Source organism: Pararge aegeria, chromosome 24, assembly GCF_905163445.1.
Source record: "Pararge aegeria chromosome 24, ilParAegt1.1, whole genome shotgun sequence".
NCBI classification, from domain to species: domain Eukaryota; kingdom Metazoa; phylum Arthropoda; class Insecta; order Lepidoptera; family Nymphalidae; genus Pararge; species Pararge aegeria.
The window spans coordinates 3467499-3492527 of NC_053203.1; the positions used below are offsets into that span (position 1 = coordinate 3467499).

The 25029-nt window shown below is 35.9% G+C and overlaps 1 protein-coding gene across 6 annotated transcripts in view; it reads right to left on the reverse strand.

Moving 5' to 3' along the window:
• Positions 1 to 1939: 1939 nt before the first annotated feature.
• Positions 1940 to 25029, reverse strand: part of LOC120634529 (zinc finger protein 628-like) — a 154962-nt gene continuing 131872 nt past the window's right edge. For 4 of the 6 annotated variants that reach the window (XM_039905205.1, XM_039905208.1, XM_039905206.1 and 1 more), the window contains 4 exons: positions 8436 to 8620; positions 6700 to 6865; positions 5321 to 5545; positions 1940 to 3153 (listed from right to left, as the gene is read on the reverse strand). In XM_039905205.1, the coding sequence (XP_039761139.1) occupies positions 2183 to 3153; positions 5321 to 5545; positions 6700 to 6865; positions 8436 to 8620 (1547 nt within the window). In that variant the 3' untranslated portion in view covers positions 1940 to 2182. The remainder of the gene's footprint in view (positions 3154 to 5320; positions 5546 to 6699; positions 6866 to 8435; positions 8621 to 25029) is intronic. The other 2 variants (XM_039905207.1, XM_039905209.1) reach the window with 1 other exon arrangement.

A 25029-nucleotide genomic window follows, 5' to 3' on the forward strand; every position in this document is an offset into this window, starting at 1 on the left:
GATTATAGTATAACTCGATTCGTACGAACAAATTCGTTTACGTATTCGTGAAAAAAAACACGTGTACAGACGTATTCGTGTATACAAACGTATTCCTAAGCGCAAATACGTGTATAGACGTATTTGTACGCACAAATCGATACTTAATTATAATACAAGATGATAATATTAAAAGAATTAATATTCGGCAACACTTGACATTCTTATTGAAATTGCAATGTCGTTCTATTTTCTTCAAACTTTATTTTTGGCGAAAATGGAGCGATTTTGCAACTTTTTGAACTATAAAACTACTGTTTGGGCAACTGTATACCATTATTACGCTGTTAGCAAAAACGTAATATTTTGTTCATTGTAAAATGATTATTTATTCGGGCTATTGTTTACATGTTATTAAATGTATTTAAGAAATGAAAATAAATATGAATGTATTTGGGCTGTGTCAAAGTCCGTGTTTAAAAAAGAATGTCTCGTGTTAATCGTACATTCAAGACTGTATTCGTCGAAATCGGTCTCTGTATTCGACGTTCCTATTCAGTATTCGTCGGCATACGCCACGCGTATTCGTTGGTTCCGGGAATAATCGCTATTTTATATATAATATGATCGTTATCACAATCATATAATTTACAGAAAAAAAAAGATAAACAACTGCAGTCTTCTGATAAAAACATAATTTGATATAATTTCTATTTACAACTATACAAAAAAATCGTAGTGTAAATAATTTGATTTTTCCGTCAAAATTAATAATCGTACCTATATTAATAATAATAATAAAATAATATTGTTATATTAAAATAAAACAGAAGCATCAACATTGTCTAACGCGTCTACTTATTTACAATAATTATTACTAATATGGCATTAAAAAAATAAACTTATAAGCCAAGAATAAAAAATAGTTAGAAAATATTATATGGAAAACAAAATAAAATAAACTAAAATCAATTTGGAAGATGAACATAAAGTAGAACATTTTGTGCGTTCTTAACTTGACTAGCATGAGACGTGTTATTGCGCAAAAAATAGAAATAAAATAAAATTCTTTTTTTTTAATAAAATTGTCACGGCTTTTTCATAAATTATTTGTTTTATATTTTATAAAAAAAAAAACAATAACAAATAACTTATAACAAAGTGAATACAGAAAATTGAATTTCTTCATATTTGCTAAACCGTGACATAATATCTTATAATATAGAATTTTTCTAAATAATTAAAACATAATATTGGAAACTTAATGCGACTAAGTATTGCAAAGGTTCGCTAAATGCGAAAAAACGTGCTTAAAACCGTTTGGCACATCCAAAAGTTTGTACTAAGCTAAAAAATACATTGTTCTGTGATAAAGCTAATAAAAAATAAATATTTTATCCACAATAATAAACCACTCAAACAACCAAACAAATATTTATTGAAGATTGCACTGATTATTATCAATTAATATCCTCTACGTCTAGGGTTGCCACGTCAATTTTTTTCCATAGCCGGTAGTATGAAATCGCTTTTATTTTAAACTATTTAAATCACAATTTTTTTTCAGCTTATTTTAGCGTTCTAAAATTTTTATTAAATTAAATAATTTTAAAAGTACAATTAATTGGAATGTACTTATAAAAAATTATATATTTAGATAATATTTTACTTTAGTTATAAAACTTGAAAACATTGCCTTAGGTAATTTATTTTATCTACAAAATTCCTAGATAACTTCTAAATATTTTTCCAGTGAGTGTTCAAATTCAAGACTTCTCCACAAAAAACAAGACAGTTGGCAACCCTATCTACATCTAATTATTTGTTCGGGCGAGTTTCTGTTCCAATTTGTTCATTCAACTATTTTTAAAAGGTACTTTTATTATATTTACAGAGAAATTTGTATTTTTTTTCCACTAAACGTTTTTATTTACAACAGTTAGTTCTATCTAAAGTTTTATTATTTATTCGGCCATAACGTAAAAAGAAATTAAATGTTTCGTTCTAAAAAACATGTCTGTTGTAAGAAAAACGAACTCAATCACTAACCAGAGGCGATTTCATTTAACGCTCCGTTGAAAATAATTATTTTTCCACATTTCGAAAGTAGTTAATAACTTAGACTCGGTTTGATAATTGATTTTATTTTTGTCAACAAAAGTTAAAGAGCCGAAATCGCGTCGGATTAGTAATAGCTGAATTTTCATGGCTGAGGGTTTTGCTGCAGGTGAACGGCTTGCTGCGCTGCTTGCTGGGCAGCATGTTGAGCAGCTTGTGCCGCTTGCGCTGCTTGAGCAGCTTGATGCATTTGCTGCTGCTGCTGAACTACCTGTTGAGCAGCCTGAGCAGCTTGAGCAGCTTGCGCGGCTTGAGCAGCTTGAGCCTGAGCTTGAGCCGCTTGAGCCGCCTGAGCAGCGACAGCCTGTTGCGCCGCTTGCTGAACAGGTGACGGCAAATTGAACCCAAGCATTCTTGGATCGTGCAACCTCAAAGCCTGTTCTAACCGTTGCTCTTGAGCGATTCTAAACGCCTCCACTAATTCTGGAGACAGCTGCCCGCTTGCGTCATTTGCTTGTGGGAACCCTCCGTTGTGTCTCAAGGGGCTCGGACTTTCATTGCTATGGGCTGCTGCTGCTTGGGAAACTGCTAGCCGCAACGCTTCGGCCTGACTTCGTAGCAAAGCTTCGGCTTGTTGGATTCGTAGTGCTGCTTCGGTCGGCGCTGGGGGTGTTTCAGGAGGGTGTTGCGTGGGTGGTTCTCTTGCTAACTGCTGACGCATAGCTGTAACTAGATTAGCCGCTGCAACTTGAACAGCATTAGCTCCTTCTCCTGGTTGAGCCATCATGTTCGCTGCTGCGGCTGCGATAGCTGCAACCCTTTCATCTCCATACGCTTGGTGACCGTTGTTGGCTGATCGGAGTAAGTCAGAAAGTTTATTTACCGTCGCACCAGCTTCGGAGCCCGCTGATGATGAGAGCCGGCCGTTGGATGATGAGTCCGAGTGCGCTGGTGATGGAGGAGCTAAGTTGAGCAGTCCCGATCCCCCAGCGGATGCTGATACGGCAGCGAGGATGTCTCGTTCTCGTCTCTCCGCCGCTGCTCTGGAGAGGACGTATTGAGCAGCGAACTGGTGTTTAGGCTCCATTCTCATATGCTCCATGTGGGACAGTAGACCTGTAATTTGTTAAATTGGTGTTAAGGTGTATTCATCGATAGCCTATAGCAGTCAACTACTGGACTTAAGGCCCCTCCGAAGGGCCCATAAGTACCACGCTGGGTAGAGGGGTTTGTGACAGTAGTAGCACCGAAGACGCTGCTGCCCGATCTCTGCTATAGGTAAGGTATCATCAGAAATTTTATTTAGTGTCCGTTACTCGATACTATTTACTATACTCGTTTTTTTTTATGTTTATAGAAGAGCGCTGGACTGCAATCACACCTGATGGTAAGCGATGATGCAGCCTAAGGTGGAGCGCGCTTGCCTAGAAGATGCCTATTCACTCTTGATTTGAAGATACTCATATTGTGGGAAAATGGAAGCTGGAAGGGCATTCTAGCGGTGCGGATCAGAAACGAAGATGCGAAGCGCTTAACTTGAATGCCTCTAGAGAAAACATGAAAAGAGTTATTTACAGTTGACATTGAATAAGCAGATTATTAAATCGATGCATTCCTTTGCTTTTTGAACCAATTTTGATTTAATTGTCTGCCTTTAAATTTTGTCAACATAAATTAATGGGTACCAATCAGATTAAGATCTTTGGAGACACAACAGAATCTTTCAAATGTTCTCGTCTGATTTCAGTTGGAGTAGAATCCTTACCTTTGTGAAGCTAAGCTAGGCTACGTTAGTCCGTGACAATATCATGTTTCATTATTAGTCTGTGGATTCGCATAAAAAAGGCGGACACCCATGACTTTCCAAGTCATTGAAGTATAGTGAGTTTTGTCTTAGTAGTATCGTTCAGATACCAATTGCATATGTGTTAATTTTGATCTGGTTATAACCTCCAGTGAAAGCATTTTATGAACTTGTAAGATTGTGAATGGATTGTAAAGGAAAGATAACTTATTCTTGCACATATTATAAATAACTCATTCCTGACTTTCTCTCAGTCATTCGGTATCTGCTACAAGCAGCTTGTTTATTTTGGATGAGAAAGGTAAGTCAGTAAGTACTAATCATAATAAACATCATATCATGGGGCGTAGTGAAACAGTGTTACTAGATTTGAGATTTGTCCCATCAACGTTGGGACTTCTATGGGTTCTGGTTAGCTTAGCTGGTAGCGGCTGATTTCCTAAAGGGCTGATATCTTGCGATGAATATAATAGTTTAGTTAACATTTTAATTGAAACCATCACTAGTGTATTGTGTGTTGAAGTCCATTTACTTTTTGTTAAATACATCATCATCATCATCATTATTATTACGTTTCCGGTCGACTGGAAATCTCTTCTCAGAATGAAAAGGGTTAACCCGTAGTTTACTACACTGGCCTTTAAGAACTTTATGGAGAGTTATCAGATATGCAGAATACCTTACGATGTTTTCTTTCACCATACTATGCACTCGGCTCTTACCAACAGCGCACCAAACTAGACCTGTATACCCTACCCCTTATAATATTCTGTGTTGATGGTACATCGAATAAACATCAATAAGTCGTTAGGAGTTAGGAGTATAAGCCAATAGTGCTAACTAGCAGTTGCCAAACTCTTCCATGTACTTCATCTCTTTTCTTTTATAAAAATAATTGACGCAGTAAGAAGATTGCCCATCTGATGGTAGGCAGAAAACCAGCGCCTATGAATAGAGCCACGCTTTGCAGGGCATTCAGCGAACCCGTTCTGCAACGTGCCCTCCCCCGTGTGTGTCCACCAACCCAAGGTACTGGTGTTGAGACTCATCATCATCAACCCCTTTACCGGCCCACTACAGGGCACGGGTCTCCTCTGAGAATGCGAAGGGCTTAGGCCGTAGTCTACTACGCTGGCCAAGTGCGGATTGGTAGACTTCACACGCCCTTTAGATCGGTATGGAGAACTCTCGGGCATGCAGGTTTCCTCACAATGTTTTCCTTCACTGTCTAAAGTTATATTTAAATTGCTTAAATTAAAAACGCATATAACTCTGAAAAGTTAGCGGTGCGTGTGGGCCCGAACTCTCTCGAAAGGAAAGCCAAAGCCTTACCCACTAGGTCTCATGTGTCTGTAATTACACCGGCAACCGCGCCCTTACACCGGAACACAGCATTAAAGCAATGCTGCATAGCGACAGAAATAAGCATAGTTACATTCCTTGAACTCTCAAAACTTAATGAAATTATATTGTACGTACCACTTTCATGTGTAAACACTGCTTGGCAGACAGAACACGGCCACATTCGAAGGCCACTCGTGAGCTGGGTTTCAGGATGGCATGCCAGGTGCTTTCTCAGGGAACCTTCGTTAACGTAATGCTTCCCACAAACCGGACACGGGTGATTAGCAGTTCTCCGCTTCGCTATATAAGGATCAACAGGTGGTTTAGCTTGCGCCGGGTACGGTGATGTGGCGGGTGGACCTACCAACATCACCAGGAAGTGGGCAGGTTAGTGGGTTAGAGGAGGGAAAAAGAAAAAAAAATCGGTTAGTCTCGATATTAGTGCATTGTTGAAGACAGTGACTTTTACTCGCTGATGGATTTCCAATCGTAGTTTTTCCGGGAGGGTGTTATTGGCTCCCATAAAACAAGGGACTATTTTATTTTGTAAAATTATTGTTATCAGTAAAATTATTGTTATCAACAAATTATAGCAAAAATAGCTGAATTCTTTGGTTGTAGTAAAAGTCACTGTAAAACTTATAATAATAAAATTTAAATCAAATATATTAAAATAATAAGAAACTGAATTAAAAAAATATGAATAATGCAATTGATGCTGTGAAAGTGTCTATATAGGGTAATAAAAAAAAATATAATAGTATAGAAGTAATTCAAATTAAAAAACTTTCACAGAATTACTGAAACCGATAGAAACCCGAATGATAAAACAACAAATAATACTAAATGCAATCAGAATGATTGAAAATGAAAATGATAGAAAGGTAAGATAAACAAAAACAAATTTAGTTGATGGCATTAAAATGATGGCTTTTGAAAACATCGAAAACAAAGCTATATAAGATATATAAACAAAACATGTTATGATAATAAAGTTTGCACACCATCCGAAGAATCGTTTGAAGCAAGAAATGTTTGCAAAACATTCTACCCTTCCAATAAAGTAGAAACAATAACAGACGATACCACAGATGGCGTGCCTTTCACTATAACTACAGCTTAGCTTATGGAAACGATACCTTTTTGGTTTTAACAGTATAAAACCAACACCCCTGGTGGCTTTGAGTCGACTGGAAGCTTTTCAAATCGCAAATTGGCAAATGTTCATCTAATTCATTTAAGATGGAAAAACAATTTTATAAACTTCCAGCAACGATTCTTACAAACTAAACGTCTCTCTTGTTAAAAACTCTCTTTCATTTACTTTGTATACAGTTATTTGATATAAACAGAGATATCGGCACATCAACAAAAGAGATAACTTAACCTAAACTTAATAATTAACCTCGACGAGAACAACAATGTAAAGAAACCTCATCTATTAGAAAAAGTATAGATGAAATTAGTTTAGCAGACCACACAAAAACCGATCAACCAGTTGTCGGAACACTTACTCGCAACGCCGGACGCATTTGGGTCCTTATGCGTGTTCTTCATATGTTCGACTAGTGCTTCGCCACCGAAAACGACTTTGTGGCATATTGGGCAAGGAGTGGCGGCGGCGCCTCCTATCATGAGGGCCGCGTGTTGCTGCAAAACACCAAGGTGCAGCTGAAGCTCCTGTCCACCAGTGGCGATGCGGGCATAGTGCAAAGATTAGCGTCATCGAATAAAAACAAACACTTAAATCGAAAGGGAATTTTGAAAATCATAAAACAGTTTCAAAACAAGGAATAACGGCCAAAAGGTAATTTAGAATTTTTTTGAAATTAAATAAATCACAAAATAATGTTGCCTCTTCAGAATGAATTGGCGATAAAAAATGAAAAACAAATAATTACGCCTTTTTCAACACATTTACAGTTAAAATAAAATAAACATATACACAAATAACATCCTAACTATCAATGAATATAATATTGATTTGATTGTTGACAATTTTACATATATATAATAACAAGACCTCATCTCCCCTCCCCTAGTAGCTTTAGTTTTAAGTTTACGAATATGGTTATCGCCATCATCTCACTACCGTATGATTCTCATGAACGCATCAAAAGTGCCACCTATGGGCCTACTTAAATAAAGATATTTTTGACTTTGATTTTGACTTTGAGACAGCTATAATTAATTGCTCATAATAGCATACAAAAAGAAAACACAGCTTTTTATACGAGCATAGTACACGTTAAATTTCACGGCATTATGATAATTCTTTTGTTTAAAGTATATTTCGATCCAGTAATTGTATTTATATGATGTATATTTTCAGTTAAACTATATTCATTTATCAACATTGACCTAGTTTTTTTATCAATACTGCCATTGTTTTTTTTATTTAGTGTAAAAAAATAGGTTGCACGGTAAAATGGTTATAAAATAATTAAAATGTCAATATCTCTAATATGAGACAGTCAAAAGCAAAACAGTAGGTACAAAAATGTTATTTCCTCGTGATAAACAGATCAGGGCATTGACTTCTAAAGTTGTGTTGTATGAATAAATACTAAAAATATTTTCCTATAGTAATCCTATTGATTAACATAGATCTGCGAATGAAATTAACGTAGCTAGTTCTTATAACAGAGGTATGAGCTACGCTCAAATTAAAAGTACTTATAAACAGAGCAACCTTCTCCAGTCACGCCAGGAGCACATCCTGCAATGAGGTGTTAAGCCTCATGTGAATGTAATTACACCAGCAACCAAGCCCTTTAAACCGGAACACAGCATTGTAACAATGCTGCTTTGCGGCAGAAATAAGCATGATAGTACTTCCCTGGACGAGCTCCGTCATAAAAAGCTCTACCGATATTAAAAATGACCAAAAAAGCACTAGCGGAATTCTTATTTGTTTATATGATCTCACCATCCTCATCATCATGTCAACTAATCGACGTCCACTGCTGGACAAAGGTCTTTTGTAGGGAGTTCCACAATACACGCTGCTATTTAGCGATAAGGCCGCCAAATTGTACGTTCTACCTTATTGTGCTCTTGTATTTGTATCTCTGTAAATTTTCTCTGCGGTGTACAATAAAAGTGTATTCATTCATTCATACACGGTCCGGGGCCGCTTGCCTCGCGATCTTTGTTATATGATCTGGTTACCCGAAATGTCGCATTCCATCATCGACCACATATAGAAACTTATTGAAAAGTCTGTCATGGAAAAGGTTTGAATACTGACCTTGGCCGTATGGGTCCGCAAGCTGCTTTCAGTGGCAAACCCTTTCCCACAAATGTTACAGTGGAATGGTCTGTTTTTGGCTCTCTCGACCTGGGCGTCGTGGTTGCGTAGGTGCTGCTGGAGGTTTGACAGCTGGATGAACGCTCTCCCACATTCTGGTAGGTGGCACTTGTAGGGGCGCTCGCCTGGAAAGAAAGCTTGAAATTAATAACATAAAAACGGTTCGGAGTAGTTAGGTGAAATGCTCATCAAAAAACTGCTTGCTATTGAAGAAGTTAATAACGCGATCCATACTAATATTATACAAATGTGAAATTACGTTTGTTTGTTCTAACTTTACGTCGTAACTTAGCAACCGATTGACTAAATTTTTGGCTTCGAGTTAGTTGAAAGACCGGAGAGTAACTTAAACTACTTTTTATCCTGGGAAAACAAACCGCTTACACGGGATTTGAGAAAAACCGTAACAAGTGCAATCGAAGAACGTGAGCAACGGAATAAGTGTGAAAAAAAATCTAAATTCATTTCAAAGCACTTTTGAACGTCAACTCTGTCTGTTTACCTTTCCACTACAGGTTCGGAAGACAGATTCTATCGAGAATTAAGTGCTCTTTTCCAAGTGCTCTTTCACAATTTAACATATTTTTTGCGAGAAATGAAAACAGAGGCTTCTAAGAAACCTATGAAGAAAAAATACGTACGAATTTTGGTAACAAGGAATGCCGGAATATATTGAATTATTATAGAAGTTCTTTGAATGTTCCAGGGTTTTTTGGAGCTAAATTTACCTAATTATTTTTTTACTCTTTCGCTATATATAACGCGCTGTTCGCATTAAGTTATTGGATATAATTTCGCTGAAGTCTATTTTAAATAAAAAATGAGTGAGATTTCCTATTATAAAGTTTTTCTTTTCCGAGAATTACAGCTTTTATCTTTTTTTTAAACAAGAGTTTTTACATAACGAGATAAATTGGTAAGTTGATCGTAGTATAATAATTCACTATCGTTTCTGGTTTAACTTTTTTTTTATTACGAGGGAAAAGAGCAATATTAACAACCTAGACCGTTGTTCGTGGATGCTTACCGATAAGTCGCGGATTCGAATCTCGGGCGAGCACCTCTAAGATTTCTATAAAAATATAATTTGTTAATTAAATCACATCTATTGTATAATTTGATCATAACATTTCTTTTATTTTGTTACAACTCATTTGTCTAGTTCTTTTTTCGGTCGAATATATCTTCCAAACCAAATCTATCTAAATTGGAAGTATCGTACGGGAAAGAAACATGTCAAAACAAATCAAAAATTATATATTGAAATCGACTTATATAACGATTGTTATGTACTTTTTTTTTCTACTATAGTGAGGTGAATGAATGAATTTGCCTTGTTGTCACGGCATATTGGAAGATTGATATCGTACGAGCCGACTAAGGGAATATAGCAGAGAACGCTTCGCTTCTTCATTTGTGCTACTACTACGCGTGTACACCACAAAGAGGAAATTTCGAAATTGCTTATACAATGGAGCGATAAGGTAGAATGTACTGCTCGTTGCAGTGGCGTGCACTTCATAGATGCACAAAACCAATGCCTACCCCAAAATTTATATATAACTCGTATAGGAGGAGAAGTTTTGCCGTTTTATGCAATTTTCCTGCTTTATGCATGCCCTGGTAAGATACCCAGTGGACACCACTGCTCATGGCGTCTTAGTTGTAGTGGCGTGCGCTTCATAGATGCACAAAACCAATGCCTACCGCAAAATTTATATATAACTCGTATATGAGGAGAAGTTTTGCCGTTTTATGCAATTTTCCTGCTTTATGCATACGCTACTGCTATTTGGATGTTGTGATGGTGATTAACCAATTCGGTAATTCGAGGTACAATACGAGGGTTCGAAAAAAGCTAAATAAAGCGACTAGGAAACTGTAACACACAAAACTATAAAGATTTACTAATTTTTACTAAACGGAACAAGTAAAAGATAGGACATAGTATTCTATGTCTGTTGAAATAATATCCATTACATAAAAAGCACATAAAATTGTCAGTTCATCATAGTGTTTTAATGGTGGTGTTATAGCAATGATGGTTGAGTAAAGGCTTGTGCATATTAAACTGTGTGTATTTGCGATGTGCAAAGACTTTTTTCTTGACTTTTTCCGTGTTGCGCTGCTCTTTTTTAATCAGAAAGAGGTACAATTGCAGTCTAATTTAGACAATATGTAATATTTTTTAAAGCTAAATATTGACTAATACAGATGCATTTTAACATTTTGAATCATTAAAATGAAATAATTATGTTTATCTAATTATTTTTTTAAGACACTATAGCTCTTTGTATTAATTATTAAAGCTCAATATTTCACACAATCAGATGCATTTTAACATTTTGAATCATTAAATTTAAATAATTATGCTTATCTAATTATTTTTTAAATACTTTAAAACAATAAATAATTTTTATAAAGCTGAAAAGTTTGTTTGTATGTTTGACGTGCTTATTTATGAAACCAGTATTTAAAAAAGGTTATGCGGAGCATATATCGTTATAAGTCGGTATTGGATTCTTGATATCCAGTTTGATATTCTCTGTTTTTATTTAAATGTAATTAAATTATACTTTAATTTTAAGATTGTTCGCACCAAAGGAAGTACTAAAAAAATACACTATCTTATTTGACAGTATAAAAGATATTACAAGAACTGAATGAAAAGTTTTTATCTGTAAGTATATCATTTAAAAATAGTCCGGATTTTCGGAAATGAAACTCTTACATAAAAATGCGTTACGGCTTGCCATAGTTTGCACTCACCTTAATGTTGTTTGAAATATCTAGTTAGCCTAGATTTTTAAATAGGCTATTTCCTAGAGCAGTTTTAAGTATCTTGTATCCAAGTTACGGGTGTTATGGTAATTTATTGCTTTTATATTATTCCGGGAAATAGAAAGCGGATAATTTTGGTTAAATCAATACCGGTTTTAACTTTGTGTGTTTCTTTGTCGCTTGTAGAAAATATCGTAAGAGCCTATCGAGCCCTTGATTCTGTATAGATTGTTGTTTTAGCCTGTTTCGGGAGTTGAACCCCGGAAATCCAGCTCCGTAGTGCGTTCTAGATACTGGACTAACGGGTCTATAAACTCATAGATAATTTTAGTACTCGTAATTAAATACTATCAGCGGCGTGCACTTCATACATGCACAAAAGCACTGCCTACCCTAAAATTTGAAATAACTAGTATAAGAGAGGATTATTGCCGTTTCACGCAATTTCCCTGCTGTGTGCATACCCTGGTAAGAAACCCAGTGCACGCCACTGTAAACTATTATACTTTCTTTTTATGATGATGCAAGTTAGCCCTTGATTGCAATTTAACCTTGGTGGCTAGTGGTGATGCAGTCTAAGATGGTAGCGGGCTATACTGTTAGGGTTACAGCAGTCGTATAAAAACCTATTATCCTAATCGGTTCTTAAGCGGCAGCTTACCGGACCGCCACGCTGCGTCATCCGGTATAAACAGCATGTCTTTGTTGGAAAACACAAGCCTCGGCCGAAGCCTTTCACCTAACAAAATTCAGCCAATTAGTAATTTAAAAAACCCTTAACTGTCCCGATGTTGGAATCAAGCCCCAGACCACTGACTTATAAAGACACTGCACACACTCCTGAGCCAGACAGGCAGTCAAAATATACCGATGGGCAGTATTACGTAACTGAACTCATGGACTGTTGGCCCACTGGCCAACGCCCCCAAACCCGGTCGTTCACCGAATAACCCGAAACCGGAGTTCAACCGCGACCTAACCCAAGTTGACCGTGTTCATTTTTAAAATAAGTACATAATAAAACCGACGCATACTTTTAGCCTGTACTGCAAGCAAATGCGGGGGTCAACGCACGCACGCACACACACACGCCGAGTTAGGGTTGTCGCGATATTTCAAAGATAATATTTGAACGATAAAACGAAAGATTTTTTCATCGAATGCGTTATTGAATTAGTAAAAAAAATTGCAGTTCATTTTTACACTATGTATTAAATAAGATCTTTCAAATTTCCTATAATACAAGCGGCATAAGAACATAATTTGGGCATAACATAAAAAACTGTGCGATATTATGAAATTGCTGTAAAATCAGATTAACGTCAATAATTAAGTAAATAACTCTAGTACTCTTTCTGCAAATTGATATAGCTAGTATACCTGCTATTATGAATGTTATAAATTTATATGTTTTATGTATATTTTATATTTATATATTACGTATATTTATTTAAATTATCTATGTATTTGTATCTATACATTGTATCAACACTCTTGGCACTATTCCGTTTTCTTGCTGTAAGTCCTATCTACAAAGGTTGCCTGTAAGAGATTGCTTGCAGCAATAAGGCCGCTTTTGCATGTCTACTTTGTGTTCTGTATACTCCTTACTGTATGTTATACGTGCGTGTTTCTTCTTCAGAGTTTAGCAAAAATAGTCGACATCTTAAAATGCATCACAACTTACGAGTTATCGAACATTAAAAGTTGACAAATTAAAAAAAAATAATAAAGAAGCAACCCTACCGAACTTAGATATACTGTATACGTACAGGATCTTTTCTGCACTGCGGTACGCTAGTGTGCGTGGTTTTTGCATGTTTGTGAAGAATGCGCGTGCACTCATACATTTAAGAAAGATATTGTAGAATTATTTCCTAGATGCCACGCCACGATATATGAATATGACATAGATGTAAGAATAAATCAAGTACCGAGTAACGGGGAGGCTCTTATAGATCGTACTTTATTGGCAGTTTTGCGTGTATAAAATATTTGCCCTTAGATCAAACTATATGGGCCCTATTTATAAAAGTAGCTCTCCTGAGCAGTAAAAAAAAAACCACAATTATTTTAGAACTAAGTGGTGATATCCCAGTGGGTAAGGCTTAGGCTTTCCTTTCGTGAAGACCGAGTTCGAGCCCCGGCACGCACCACTGTTTTTTCGGGGTTATGTGCATTTTTAATTTCAGCAATTTAAATATCACTTGCTTTAAACGGTGACAGAAAACTACTTACGGCCGATTGGCGCAGTGGGCAGCGACCATGCTATCTGAGTCCAAGACCGTGGGTTTGATTCTGCTAAACGTTTCAGTGATGAACATGAATTATTTGCTGTGTCTGGGTGTTTATCTGTCTATTTTATAACTATTTATGTATATTATTCATCAGTTTTCCGAGTACCGATAAATCAAGCTACGCTTACTTCGGGGCTAGATGGCGATGTGTGTATTGTCGTAGTATATTTATTTTTTTATCGTGAGGAAACCTGCATGCCTGAGAGTTCTCCATAATGTTCGCAGCGGCTTGTGAAGTCTACCGATCCGCACTTGGCCAGCGTGGTAGACTACTGCTTAAACCCTTCTCACTCTGACAGGAGACCCGTGCCCTGTAGTGGGTAATGGTTAATGATGATGGGCCGGTATTGGATGATGATGACGATGATGATGATGATTTTAGAGTCTATGACGGATAACATTTGCCCAGAAAATTCTAAATTTAAAAAAGAATTTGCGCTTTACTATGATAAATAAATAAATATACTACGACGATAGGTACACACATTGCCATCTAGCCCCAAAGAAAGCGTAGCTTGTGTTATGGGTACTAAGATGACTAATGTATATTTTTATGAACAACATACACAAATACTTATAATATACATATAAACACCCAGCCACTGAAAGACATTTATGTCCATCACACATACTTTTTCCAGTTGTGGGAATCGAACCCACGGCCTTGGATTTGGATAGCAGGCTCTCTGCCCACTGCGCCAATCGGCCGTCAATGAATATTTGTAAGGTAGTGTCAGTGGAAGTGTGACAAAACACTGCTCATCTATTCTGACGTCATCATAATTTATCTGTTCGTATCAATATCAGTAGTTCAGCCTTATAACCTCGCTTTATAACAGTCCATAGGTGGACTAAAGGCCTTTCCCAACACGAAGGTTTGCTCATAATGACCATGCTGGGCAGACGGGTTGGTGGGCGCAGTTAACTTTTTTTTTTAAATTCCACTACAAGTTTTACCTTGACTGCAAATTTCACCTGGAGGTACGAGCAGTTTAAGATGGTAGCGGGCTAACCTGGTAAATTTAATTTTAATGACTACACTCGTTTACTTAAAATTGAAGCTACGTCTATGTCCATACTTTTTTATCTTTGTATTCCACTACAAATTAGTGCATTTAGTGCCCTTGACTGCAGTATCATCTGGTAAGAGATGATGCAGTCTAAGATAGTAGCGGGCTAACCTATTAGGGAACATTAAATCGCTTAGCGGCACGTTCTTGTCGGTAGGGTGGTAACTAGCAACCGCCGAAGCCTCCCGCTAGACCAGAGAAAATTCAGAAATTATAAATTCCCAAATTGCCCCTGCCGGGAATCGAACCCAGGACCTCCCACATAAATTCACAGCGCTCACCGGTGCGCCAGGGGGGTCATCAGAAAGAATTTACTAATAACTTATAAAGAACTATCTCAAACCAAAATATAAACTTACTAATGGATATATTTGTTAATGTATCTGTTTCATACTACATTGATTTATTCTTTAAAATAATTGTTTTATAAATATAACCTAAAGTAAACTATTTAAAACTAAATAAAATCTAAAACGTCCTCGAAACCACCGCAGCGAGGCACAGTTCCTAAGATGCTGGCAGCATTGCCCCTTTGGATGGCCAAACTAATTCGTTGGCCAAGGTAACTGCCCGCTCTAGGATCACCGGTAGACTCGATAACCCTTTTCGATAATTCTTTGAAAGAGCTCTTGCCTCCGGACCCCACGGTCCCAAAGTCTCTACTCCAAAAGGCACAAAAATGAAGCTGCTATCCAGGTTTTCATATTTACGCCTTTTGGCCTGCTCGGCACTGGTAGCAGCCGCACCCACCATTAACGAGGTGGCCTGGATGTGTGATGCAGCTAGGGTATCAACACAAGTTGCATCCCACAGAAGTGACCTTCCAAGCCTCCAAGGTATGTTTCATACCTATATATGTTGTACTTAAACTTTGGGTAATTCTATTTGTGTAAGGATTTCAAGAGCTAGAATTTATGTACCTACCTAATCCAGGATACCAGTTTAGCGTAGCTTTTAAATATAAAACTACTCAATAAATCAGTATTATCTATTGAACTAATAAAGTTGCCTTATAAAATTTACTATCAATAAAACTCGCCCATACCGTTAGCTTGGCTTAATTTTATAAAGGCATAGTAAGATAGCTAAGTCCATTTTCCGGGTGTTTAACTATGCAGGTTTTTCTAAAAAAACTTTAAAATAGTCTCTACAAACTAAAACAAAATGGTTTGGTTTTCTTTCGAATATTTTTTAATGGATGTATTCAAATTTTCTATAAAAGAGCACTTTTCTGATTGCTTATCATTTCTTTGATCCAGTTATGGAAAATGAGGCTGCATGTATGATCAAGAAAGCCCAAGTATAAATGCTTGATTTGAAGTCAGTTTATTTGTTTTTTTTCGAAATTAAATTATTGTTTATCATATATTCAAACAAATTATGTGCTAATCTAAAGCACTCAAAATATATTATAATCCGCTTCTTTTTTCAGAGCAATAAAAATAGAAACACAAAAATTTTCATAAGAATTTTTAACTCTATGACGCATTACCTTTGCCTATGAAGAATATGTTAAATTTAAAATTGAGAAAAGAACGCATAAAATATTTTCTAGCTGGCAGCTATTTCTGCCAGGCGTAGGTAAGTACAGATTATCTAAAAACTAGTCTTACAGATTAAATCCAAAGCGCATATATCTTCCGGGTTCACCGTTCCCCATACTATTGTAGCGGGCCCCACCATTTTTCAACCTATACAACCTACGCGTAAATGCGACCAGTTTATGTAGAACTCTCATTTTACTTAGTAAAGTACCTAATAGTTCATACTTTGGATCAAGGGTTCCCAACTGGTCAGTCGCGAATCGAAATTATAGGGTCATGTCAACTCGTAATTCAATTGTAACCTCAGTTCGTAACTGCAATTTGTGACGTCAAATTTGACCAATTACTAATATGATCAGGAGATAAATCAGTCATTGAAAATACTATGCTATATAAGTATTCTATGCGTAAAAGCATTCAGCAGGACTTTTATGTACCTACATCATTGGATAAGAATGTACGCACGTACTTCAAATAATTTCCAACAAACAACTGTCACAACTGTTAAACTTTGTAGTCTGTAAACTCTGTCATTCTTTTTGGTAACTATTCTTCAACCTCAGTCGGGATGTCATATGCATTGCACCTGGTTTGGCAACCTGAGGAAACTCACTATAGTTTTTAAAGTCGTTTATTAGGTATGTTAAGATTAATAATGTTTCTTACATTATAAAATAAATACTAAAAGCGATATATGAAATGTATGCTGTGGAACAATATATAATTATTCCACAATATACACTAAAGCATATCTTCTTATTACAAAAATACAAGATATTAATTTAAAACAGAGGTTTAAATATTTTTTACAGTTTGCGAGCCCTGTCATAGAGAGTAGAGGGGAGCGGGGAAGGTCAAGTATGGCTGGCGGTGGTTGTCTATGGATATTTTTGTTATTTCACTATGAATAAATGCAAAGGGAAAGGCGTTCGCCTTAGCACAGTTTGAACGATGCTCGCAAAGGATGGTATCTTTGCTTAGATTGTAATAATATTTATTAGATATAATTTGCAAATAAGCAGTGTCTGGTATGTATGTACAATCTTGGTATTTCTTTGGTTATATACCAGCAATTTTCTTAGATTAAAATACCTCAAACTTTATATTTTAATTTTATTTTATTAATATTAACGAAACCAAATTTTATTTAAGGACTAGGTATTAAGTACCCAAATACCAACAAAAAAAATGCGGTAATAATATTTATATATAATTATATATACTTATACGATATATTTTTTTTAAAAAGATAATAAAATGTAAATATATAATTTTACCTTTGTAATAAAATATTATGATTCTAATTTAATTAAATATTCATTTATTTTAATTAGGCTTTTTTGGAACGTCAAGTCCTTCTTTGTAGTTATTCTACCACAGACTCTCAGAGCACATGTTACAGACTTTTGTTTGTAATAAAGCAATAGGTAAAATTCAAATGATATTAAACACTAGCTGTCCCGGCGAACTTCGTAACACGGATTTTTTTTTTAATGAATGTTATATTTGAATACTTATTATCCTATTCCGGTCTATCAAATATCATAAAAATTGGTCCAGCCGTTCTTGAGTTATAAATGGTGTAACTAACACAACTTTCTTTTATATATATAGATTTATTTATTGCAATTATTAAGCCTTGGCGTTCTTAAGAGCCTGTAATGGCTTTTTTAGAACGTCAAATCTGTCTTTGTAGTTACTCTACCACTGATTATCAAAGAAGGTACTATGGAAAAGAAGCCGTCAGAAAACTCAGCTTAATAAAAATTTTATGCTCATATGTCTATTTCATGCGAGAAGAAAGCGGAGCTGACTGCTGCCAAGCAACCTTGTAAAGAAATTCACTATCATAAATACAAATATTAAAATATTAGTATGCTAAAGAAAAGATGAACGTCTAACTCCAAACAAAAAGGCCTCTATAAATAAACAAAACAAAATGGTAATTACTTTCAAGGAACAGCGTCTAGATATTGCAATCTAGGCTCTCCCAGACCTAGCTGAGCCTACGCACTCGATTTACATACAAACGCTCCGCGATACAAGGCTCGCCTTTTGACTGCGTAGGTATCGCATTCTTAACTACGGATATTTTTAATAGTGACAAATAAAATATATATTTTTTAAACATTAATTCTTCTGCCTTCTCTAAAAATCTTGTTTTTAAATCTCAAATTCACAAAGAGGATACGAACACTGCGTTATTGTCTAATGAGGTAAAAGAAAATGTTTAGTTTAGCTTGTCGAGAAATATGTGGGATACTGAAATAGTGGTTGTCTATCCATCAAATAAAAATATTTACAACGGTAGGTAAAAATATTTATAGAGTATGGCATTTTTATTATAAACTATTATCTTCCATACTTGTTTTTAACGTGTATGCTACATAATAATTTTTTTTATACGAGATAATGTAAACATATAAATTAAACCCCGAACGCATAAATTCCTCGTCGATTTTAAAACACACCGGAGCCGACGGCGCGGATGTGTGGCGAATTTATTTTTGAATTTGGAACGCAATCTTCTGCGCCATTTTGGCTTGTATACGAGTGATTCTTGCGGGTATTCATTTTAGGTGATTCAATATTTTATTCCGTCTTAAGTTGTAATTTTTTATTTCTTTAATTATTAATACTACGTAATATAGTTATCAATTATTGTATTTTTATTTATCATCTTGATTTTAATACATTTTTCATCATCATCGTCAACCCGTTACCGGCCCACTCCCACTACAGGGCACGGGTCACCTCCCATAATGAGAAGAGTTAAGACCGTAGTCCACCACGCTGGCTCAACGCGGATTGGTGGACTCCACACGCCTTTGACAACATTATGAAGAGCTCCCAGGCATGCAGGTTTCCTCACTCTTCCTTCGCCATTGAGGCAAATGATATTTAAATTGCTTTAAACGCACATAACTTAGAAAAGTTAGAGGTGCTGGGATTCGAACTCGACCTCTTTGGGAGTTTAGGATTTTTTTAATTTTCTCTGGTCTAGTTAGGATCTTGCTGCCGACAAAGTCGTGACGCTAAGTTTTAGCTTTCCTAGATATGAATATGGGCTTTATATAACTGCCAAATCCTTGACACGTTAGCAGGCTATTGTATCTTGTATGATCGTCTTGACGCGTAAAACGGTTGGAGGTATGTTCCTATCTTAAATCCTTTGTTCAAAAAAAATATATATACTGTCATGTGATAATGAAAATTAGGTATATAAACTAAAGCCATCCGGATATCAAACCGGATAAAAACTTTATTTTTGTTATAACTATCTCACATTAATAATAATTATTATCATTAATTTGCAAGAATGTTTGTACAATATCAAGATATTAGTTAACAATACAGTCAGTTTATAACATTCGACTAAATTGATTGAGTGCACATTTTTAGAGTCACATTCATTGTCACGATACTGAAAAGTAATTTACTTACTCACTTTAAAAGTGTCTCTTTTAACTATGTAACAGCTGAGCTGTAGCTCTTATCAGGTTTAGGAAGAGTATATGTTCATATGTCACTCTATGTGAGGTATGATTCTATTATAGGTAAGCTTCTATTCGAGCTTCGTTCCTTCGTATCATAACCAAAATCACATCTCTATTATCCGCATAAACATTATCTGCGTATAAAGATTAACGTTAATTGTAGAACAATATTAAAATATTCCATAAATTATTCCTGGCCATCAGACCGAAATATATTTTATATCCGCTAGGTGGGTATAATAATATATTCCCCGACTTACATAATACATCAAGCGTGTACGAAACTACATAACATTAATTTTGTATTAATCATTTGTAGGTACCTATCGGAAATTTAAATTATTGGGCATGAATTTGCGTGCACACACGGTAAATGCATTCCCCCGGTTTCCCCCCGTAGTCGGGCGGCAGGGGTGGGGTCACGCATAACCCCAACTATCCCCGCTTGCCCCATTTGCCCCACACCCTCAACTATTTTGGGGTGGGCAGCGGGCATGAAAAAAATATAATAGTATTCCACCTGCGTCGGGCGAAACGTGGCCGGGGTCGTATTGGCGTTTACGTCGATATGCATATCGCAGCGCCATTTTGTTTTAATACAACATTATTTAATCGCGCCATTTTGTTGGACAGTCAGCAGCCTGTGCTATCAACTGATTTTATACCTATAGCATGCCTCCAAATAATAAAATTAAATAAGACGGCCGATTGGCGCAGTGGGCAGCGACCCTGCTTTCTGAGTCCAAGGCCGTGGGTTCGATTCACACTACTGGAAAATGCTTGTGTGATGTACATTAATGTTTTTCAGTGTCTGGGTGTTTATATGCATATTATAAGTATTTATGTATATTATTCATAAAAATATTCATCAGTCATCTAAGTATCCATAACACAAGCTACGCGTCAAAAAGCACTCCACTTTATAGTGTTTCTCGAACAGACGGTTAGTCACTTCATACTATTTAGCAGTTGAGAGTAATTATTTTATCTCTATTCTAAACATTTAACATAAAATGGGGGAAATGCAAAAAAGTTTGTAAGCTAGCAACATTCCGCAGGTTTGAAAACAGACGTGCGCGGGGCGTTTTCACTGTTTTTTTTGACACGAAGCACTTAATGCAATAATGGCTGCGTGAGAATTCTGTATGTTGTTATTCTATGCTTATGTCCATCAAAATTCAAAATTCATTTAGGTATTTCAAGTAGGCCAATATAAGCACTTTTGAGAAGCCTGCCTGTTTGAGGTGACTCTACCCCCAGTTAATCTGAAGGATATCAGCTGTGTCTTTGCGAAATTTCATCAAAATCAGTGCGGCTGAGCCTACTTAGGTAACAGACACACAAATGGACACAGTAACAAACGAGTATTTAAAATATCGGTATGGATAATATAATCAATTAATTATTGAATGATTATAATGTGTTTTATAATATAAAACTTAAAGAACTGCAAATTAAATAGATATGACGGTAAATCCACAGAGCAGTTGAAAGAATTGCGAAGTTGGCAAAAGCAATAAAACTTTGCCCCCTTCCCACGCGAAGTTCTATCCCGGCTGAATTCCACACTTTTTCCCCGGTGCTTTTTTTTAATTTTCACCGCGGCGCTATCTCGCGAATGCTTCAGTGGTCAAATAAAAACTTAAGGAGTTTTCAAGGAACAGAGATATCGTAGGAGTCGATAAAAAATATATTTATTTATTTCGAAATTAACTGTAAAAATTTCACTGTAACATAAATCGATATTTTGTTATTACTAAATCATAATTCGTAACCTAAAGGAAGATTTTTTAAGAAGAATTAAAATTATTAAGCTAGTCTTATATGAAGCAATTGATAGCGCTCAACTTGACTTTCGGGTTTCGAGTTCGAATTCCAGCTCGCATTTCTAATTTTTCTAAATTATGTGCGTTTTAATCAATTTAAATATCACTTGCTTCAACAGTGAAGGAAAACATCGTGAGAAACCTGCACGCCTGAGAGTTCTGCATAATGTTCTCGAAGGTGTGTGGAGTCCACCAATCCGCACTGGGCCAGCGTGGTGAGCTACGGCCTTAACCTCTTCTTATTGTGAGAGGCCGGTAATGTGTTGATGTGATGATGATGATGAGTCGTATATAGCGCAAGAAGAAGAGCTATGGAAGAGCACGGCAGCTGTGATTTTTTTAAAGATAATGAAAAGAGGTATATTATTAAAATGCAAAAACCTGCTAATGTCTTTACGTAGTTCAGAAGTTTAAAAATTATATTAATAGGAGAGAAAAGGGCCGTGAAATCTGTAACAAAAGCTTAATCAATTACACAACAAAATATAATTTGACTTGAACTCTTCATTGAAAGTTGGTCAAAAAAAAGTTTCTTGTTTTCTTTAACCAAGTTAAAACTTAAAGTACGAAACGATACAAAATAAATCTATCTTTGATGAAAAGTAGATCGTGTATTAAATGCATATTATCTTTATTCAAATGGCAGTTGTTCTACGTATTAATTTATACCATCAGTAATTATTGAGCACTGAGCATCTCCTCATAAGCTCCAAGTTCAACTACTTATTCAAACAAAGCCCTGAATCTAATCTCATTCCGAAAAAAATAAACAAAAACGTCTACTCCATTCCATTTATGTTTCAAACAGTCAACTCAAGAAAGATAGCCGGCTCTGAAAAGGGTACACGTTTCGAGAAGTAAAAAGATTCAACCGGGCGGGAGCGAACAAAAATAACAGAAAGAAAAAAAAAATAACCGTTTTGTAGAGAAAAATGCAAAAAGAACAAAACTACACTTGGCAAGTTTGCCTTAAGTTCGAGGAAAGCGTCTCAGTTTATTTTAGGGTTGCCGCTAACGACTTTCCCACTTAGCTGTTATCTTAATGTTGTAGTTTTACTCTTTGAGAATTTTTTTCACGGTAGTTCTAAAATTTCGTTAACTTTATATAGTTGTATTTGTTACGCGACTGCATTGAAAGGAGCCTAATGCTTTTAACTTATGTTTCCACCACTATCACAAATAATTGAAGACCTATATGGCTTAGCGGCGTAAAGTGGCTTTAAATGGGAGGTTCTAGAAAACAGAATGGAATAGCATTGATGAATTTTGTAGGTCTTGTTACGTGACAAGTTTTGGTCACACATTCATCATTCCAGGTTGTTTGGAAGCAGTTAGCTCCGTTTTCATTTTACAATCGTCGTTCAACTATATTGATTGACGTTGAATAATAGCGACTGCAGAGTTTTTGTAGGATCGATACAATCCGCCTCTGAAGTAGAGTAACTAGAAACAGATGGACTTGAAGTTTTAAAAGTGTTAACTGCAAATCAAATTGTTTTGAATTATTTAATGAACTTCAATCGGAAATCACGTCTCCACTGCGCTTTCCGGTACATCACGTGTAATTCAATAAAGCACGTGTTAAAGTTCTAAGTTTTTTAACTATAGTTATTTAAGTTAAAAATTAAAAGTTGTATAAAACGATAACATATCAAATAAAATATCTTGAGTAAAGTTCATTGTAAGACATAAACTTACAACTTAACTTACTTAAGACTGCTAAACTCACGGGAATTGTCATCGGTGTTTGCCCGACTAGTATTGGACCCATTTGGGGACTTCTTACATATTTAAAATAGCAAAATATACTTATAAGCTGGGGACAACCCTGTCACAGAGTGTGAACACGGGTCTGCAGCAAGACGGGGCCAGCCCTGTTACAGAGTTTCAGACAATAATTTTTATTCATCGTCCATGAATGCAGTCTCAACTCAACTCGACAGACATTTTAAATCTTCAAACGATTTAAAAATTTAAGCTCGTGTCAAACGGTTTCAAAGAACACTACAGACTGCATTTAAAGACTTCTATCATAACATTAAGGACGTATTTTCTGTACTAATTAGGTTGCTCTAAATTATTTTAAAGTCGTGATTGCAATCCTAATATTATCCTCCTATGATAAGTCAGTCAAGCAGGCAATTAAGTAGCAAGTAAGTCAAAGATATGTCTTTTTTTAAATAGGCCATAGACTGCTGAAAGCTACGAGGGTTCTAAGCACGCCCTGGAAGAAGTATCCCGTATAACATATCTAACAATGAAAAGCTGTATTTTCTTATTAGTGGCTAAATTACGGTTCATTCGTGGTCCGTCAAAGTCAAAGTCATATTTCTTTATTCGAATAGGCGCATAGATGGCACTTATGATGCATACATTGCATGGAAAGTATGACATAAAAGTGAGCTGATGCTGATAACTAAATTCATCAACTTAAAACTAAAGCTACGAGGGTTCCAAACGCACCCTGGTCTAACAATGATAAGCCGCATTTTCTTATCAGTGTCTTAAATACGACGCAGTTCATTCGTGGTCCGTAGTAATTCATAATTTTTCTAAGAGATGGCACTAGTTTATTCAAAGTCAAAGTCAAAAATATCTTTTTCAAGTAGAACAGGTGGCAACTTTGATGCGTACATAACATGAGTATTACACGGTAGTAAGATGATGGCGATAACCATATTCGTAAACTTAAATCTAAAGCTACGAGGGTTCCACACGCGTCCTGGTCTAAGAAGAAGCCCACAACAAACTTAGCCGGGTGTTTATTTTTTGTTATCATCATATAACATTGTCATTTAAAATTATAAGAAGAGCAACCTGGTGAGAGCAGTTCAAATAACTTTAAAATATATTTTGTTCGCAGGACCATCTACATCATTTATATTGATGTAATCTTCATATCATCCCATTCCATCCCATATCATCCCATCCCGGCCATGCACAGAGCACGGATCTCCTCCCTCTGTGAGAAAGGTTTACGCCGTAGTCCGTAACACAGACCCAGTGCGGATTGGTGGACTTTACACTCCTTTGAGAACATTATGGAGAACGCTGACGCATGCAGGTGTCCTTACAATGATTTCCGTGACGTAACTTAAAATAATTAGAGGTACGTGTTGGGTATTCGAACTATACTGATATGATGGGGTAAATATTTCAGTAGTAGGTATGAAAATAACAAATCCTATTTTCTATTATTATTGTGCGACTCTTTTCAATCTTTCTCACTACTGGAAAAATCTCCTAGACAAGTGTTACCGCCTTCAAATGTTTTCTCTCGTTTATAACGCGCATTGTACTAAATAAATAAAAAGGAAAAATTATATATAAAAACGCTGGCAAACGAAGTAAAGTACACATGCTCAGTTTCCTGTATTACGAAAACAATAATTATAAATTACTATTCCAAAAGTTGACCGTTAGAACGCCTAAAAAAAGTGTAATACAATACATACAAATATAAATCTACAATTTCAAATGAACCCTTTTTTTGTCTATCCATAAACTATTATTCGTTAA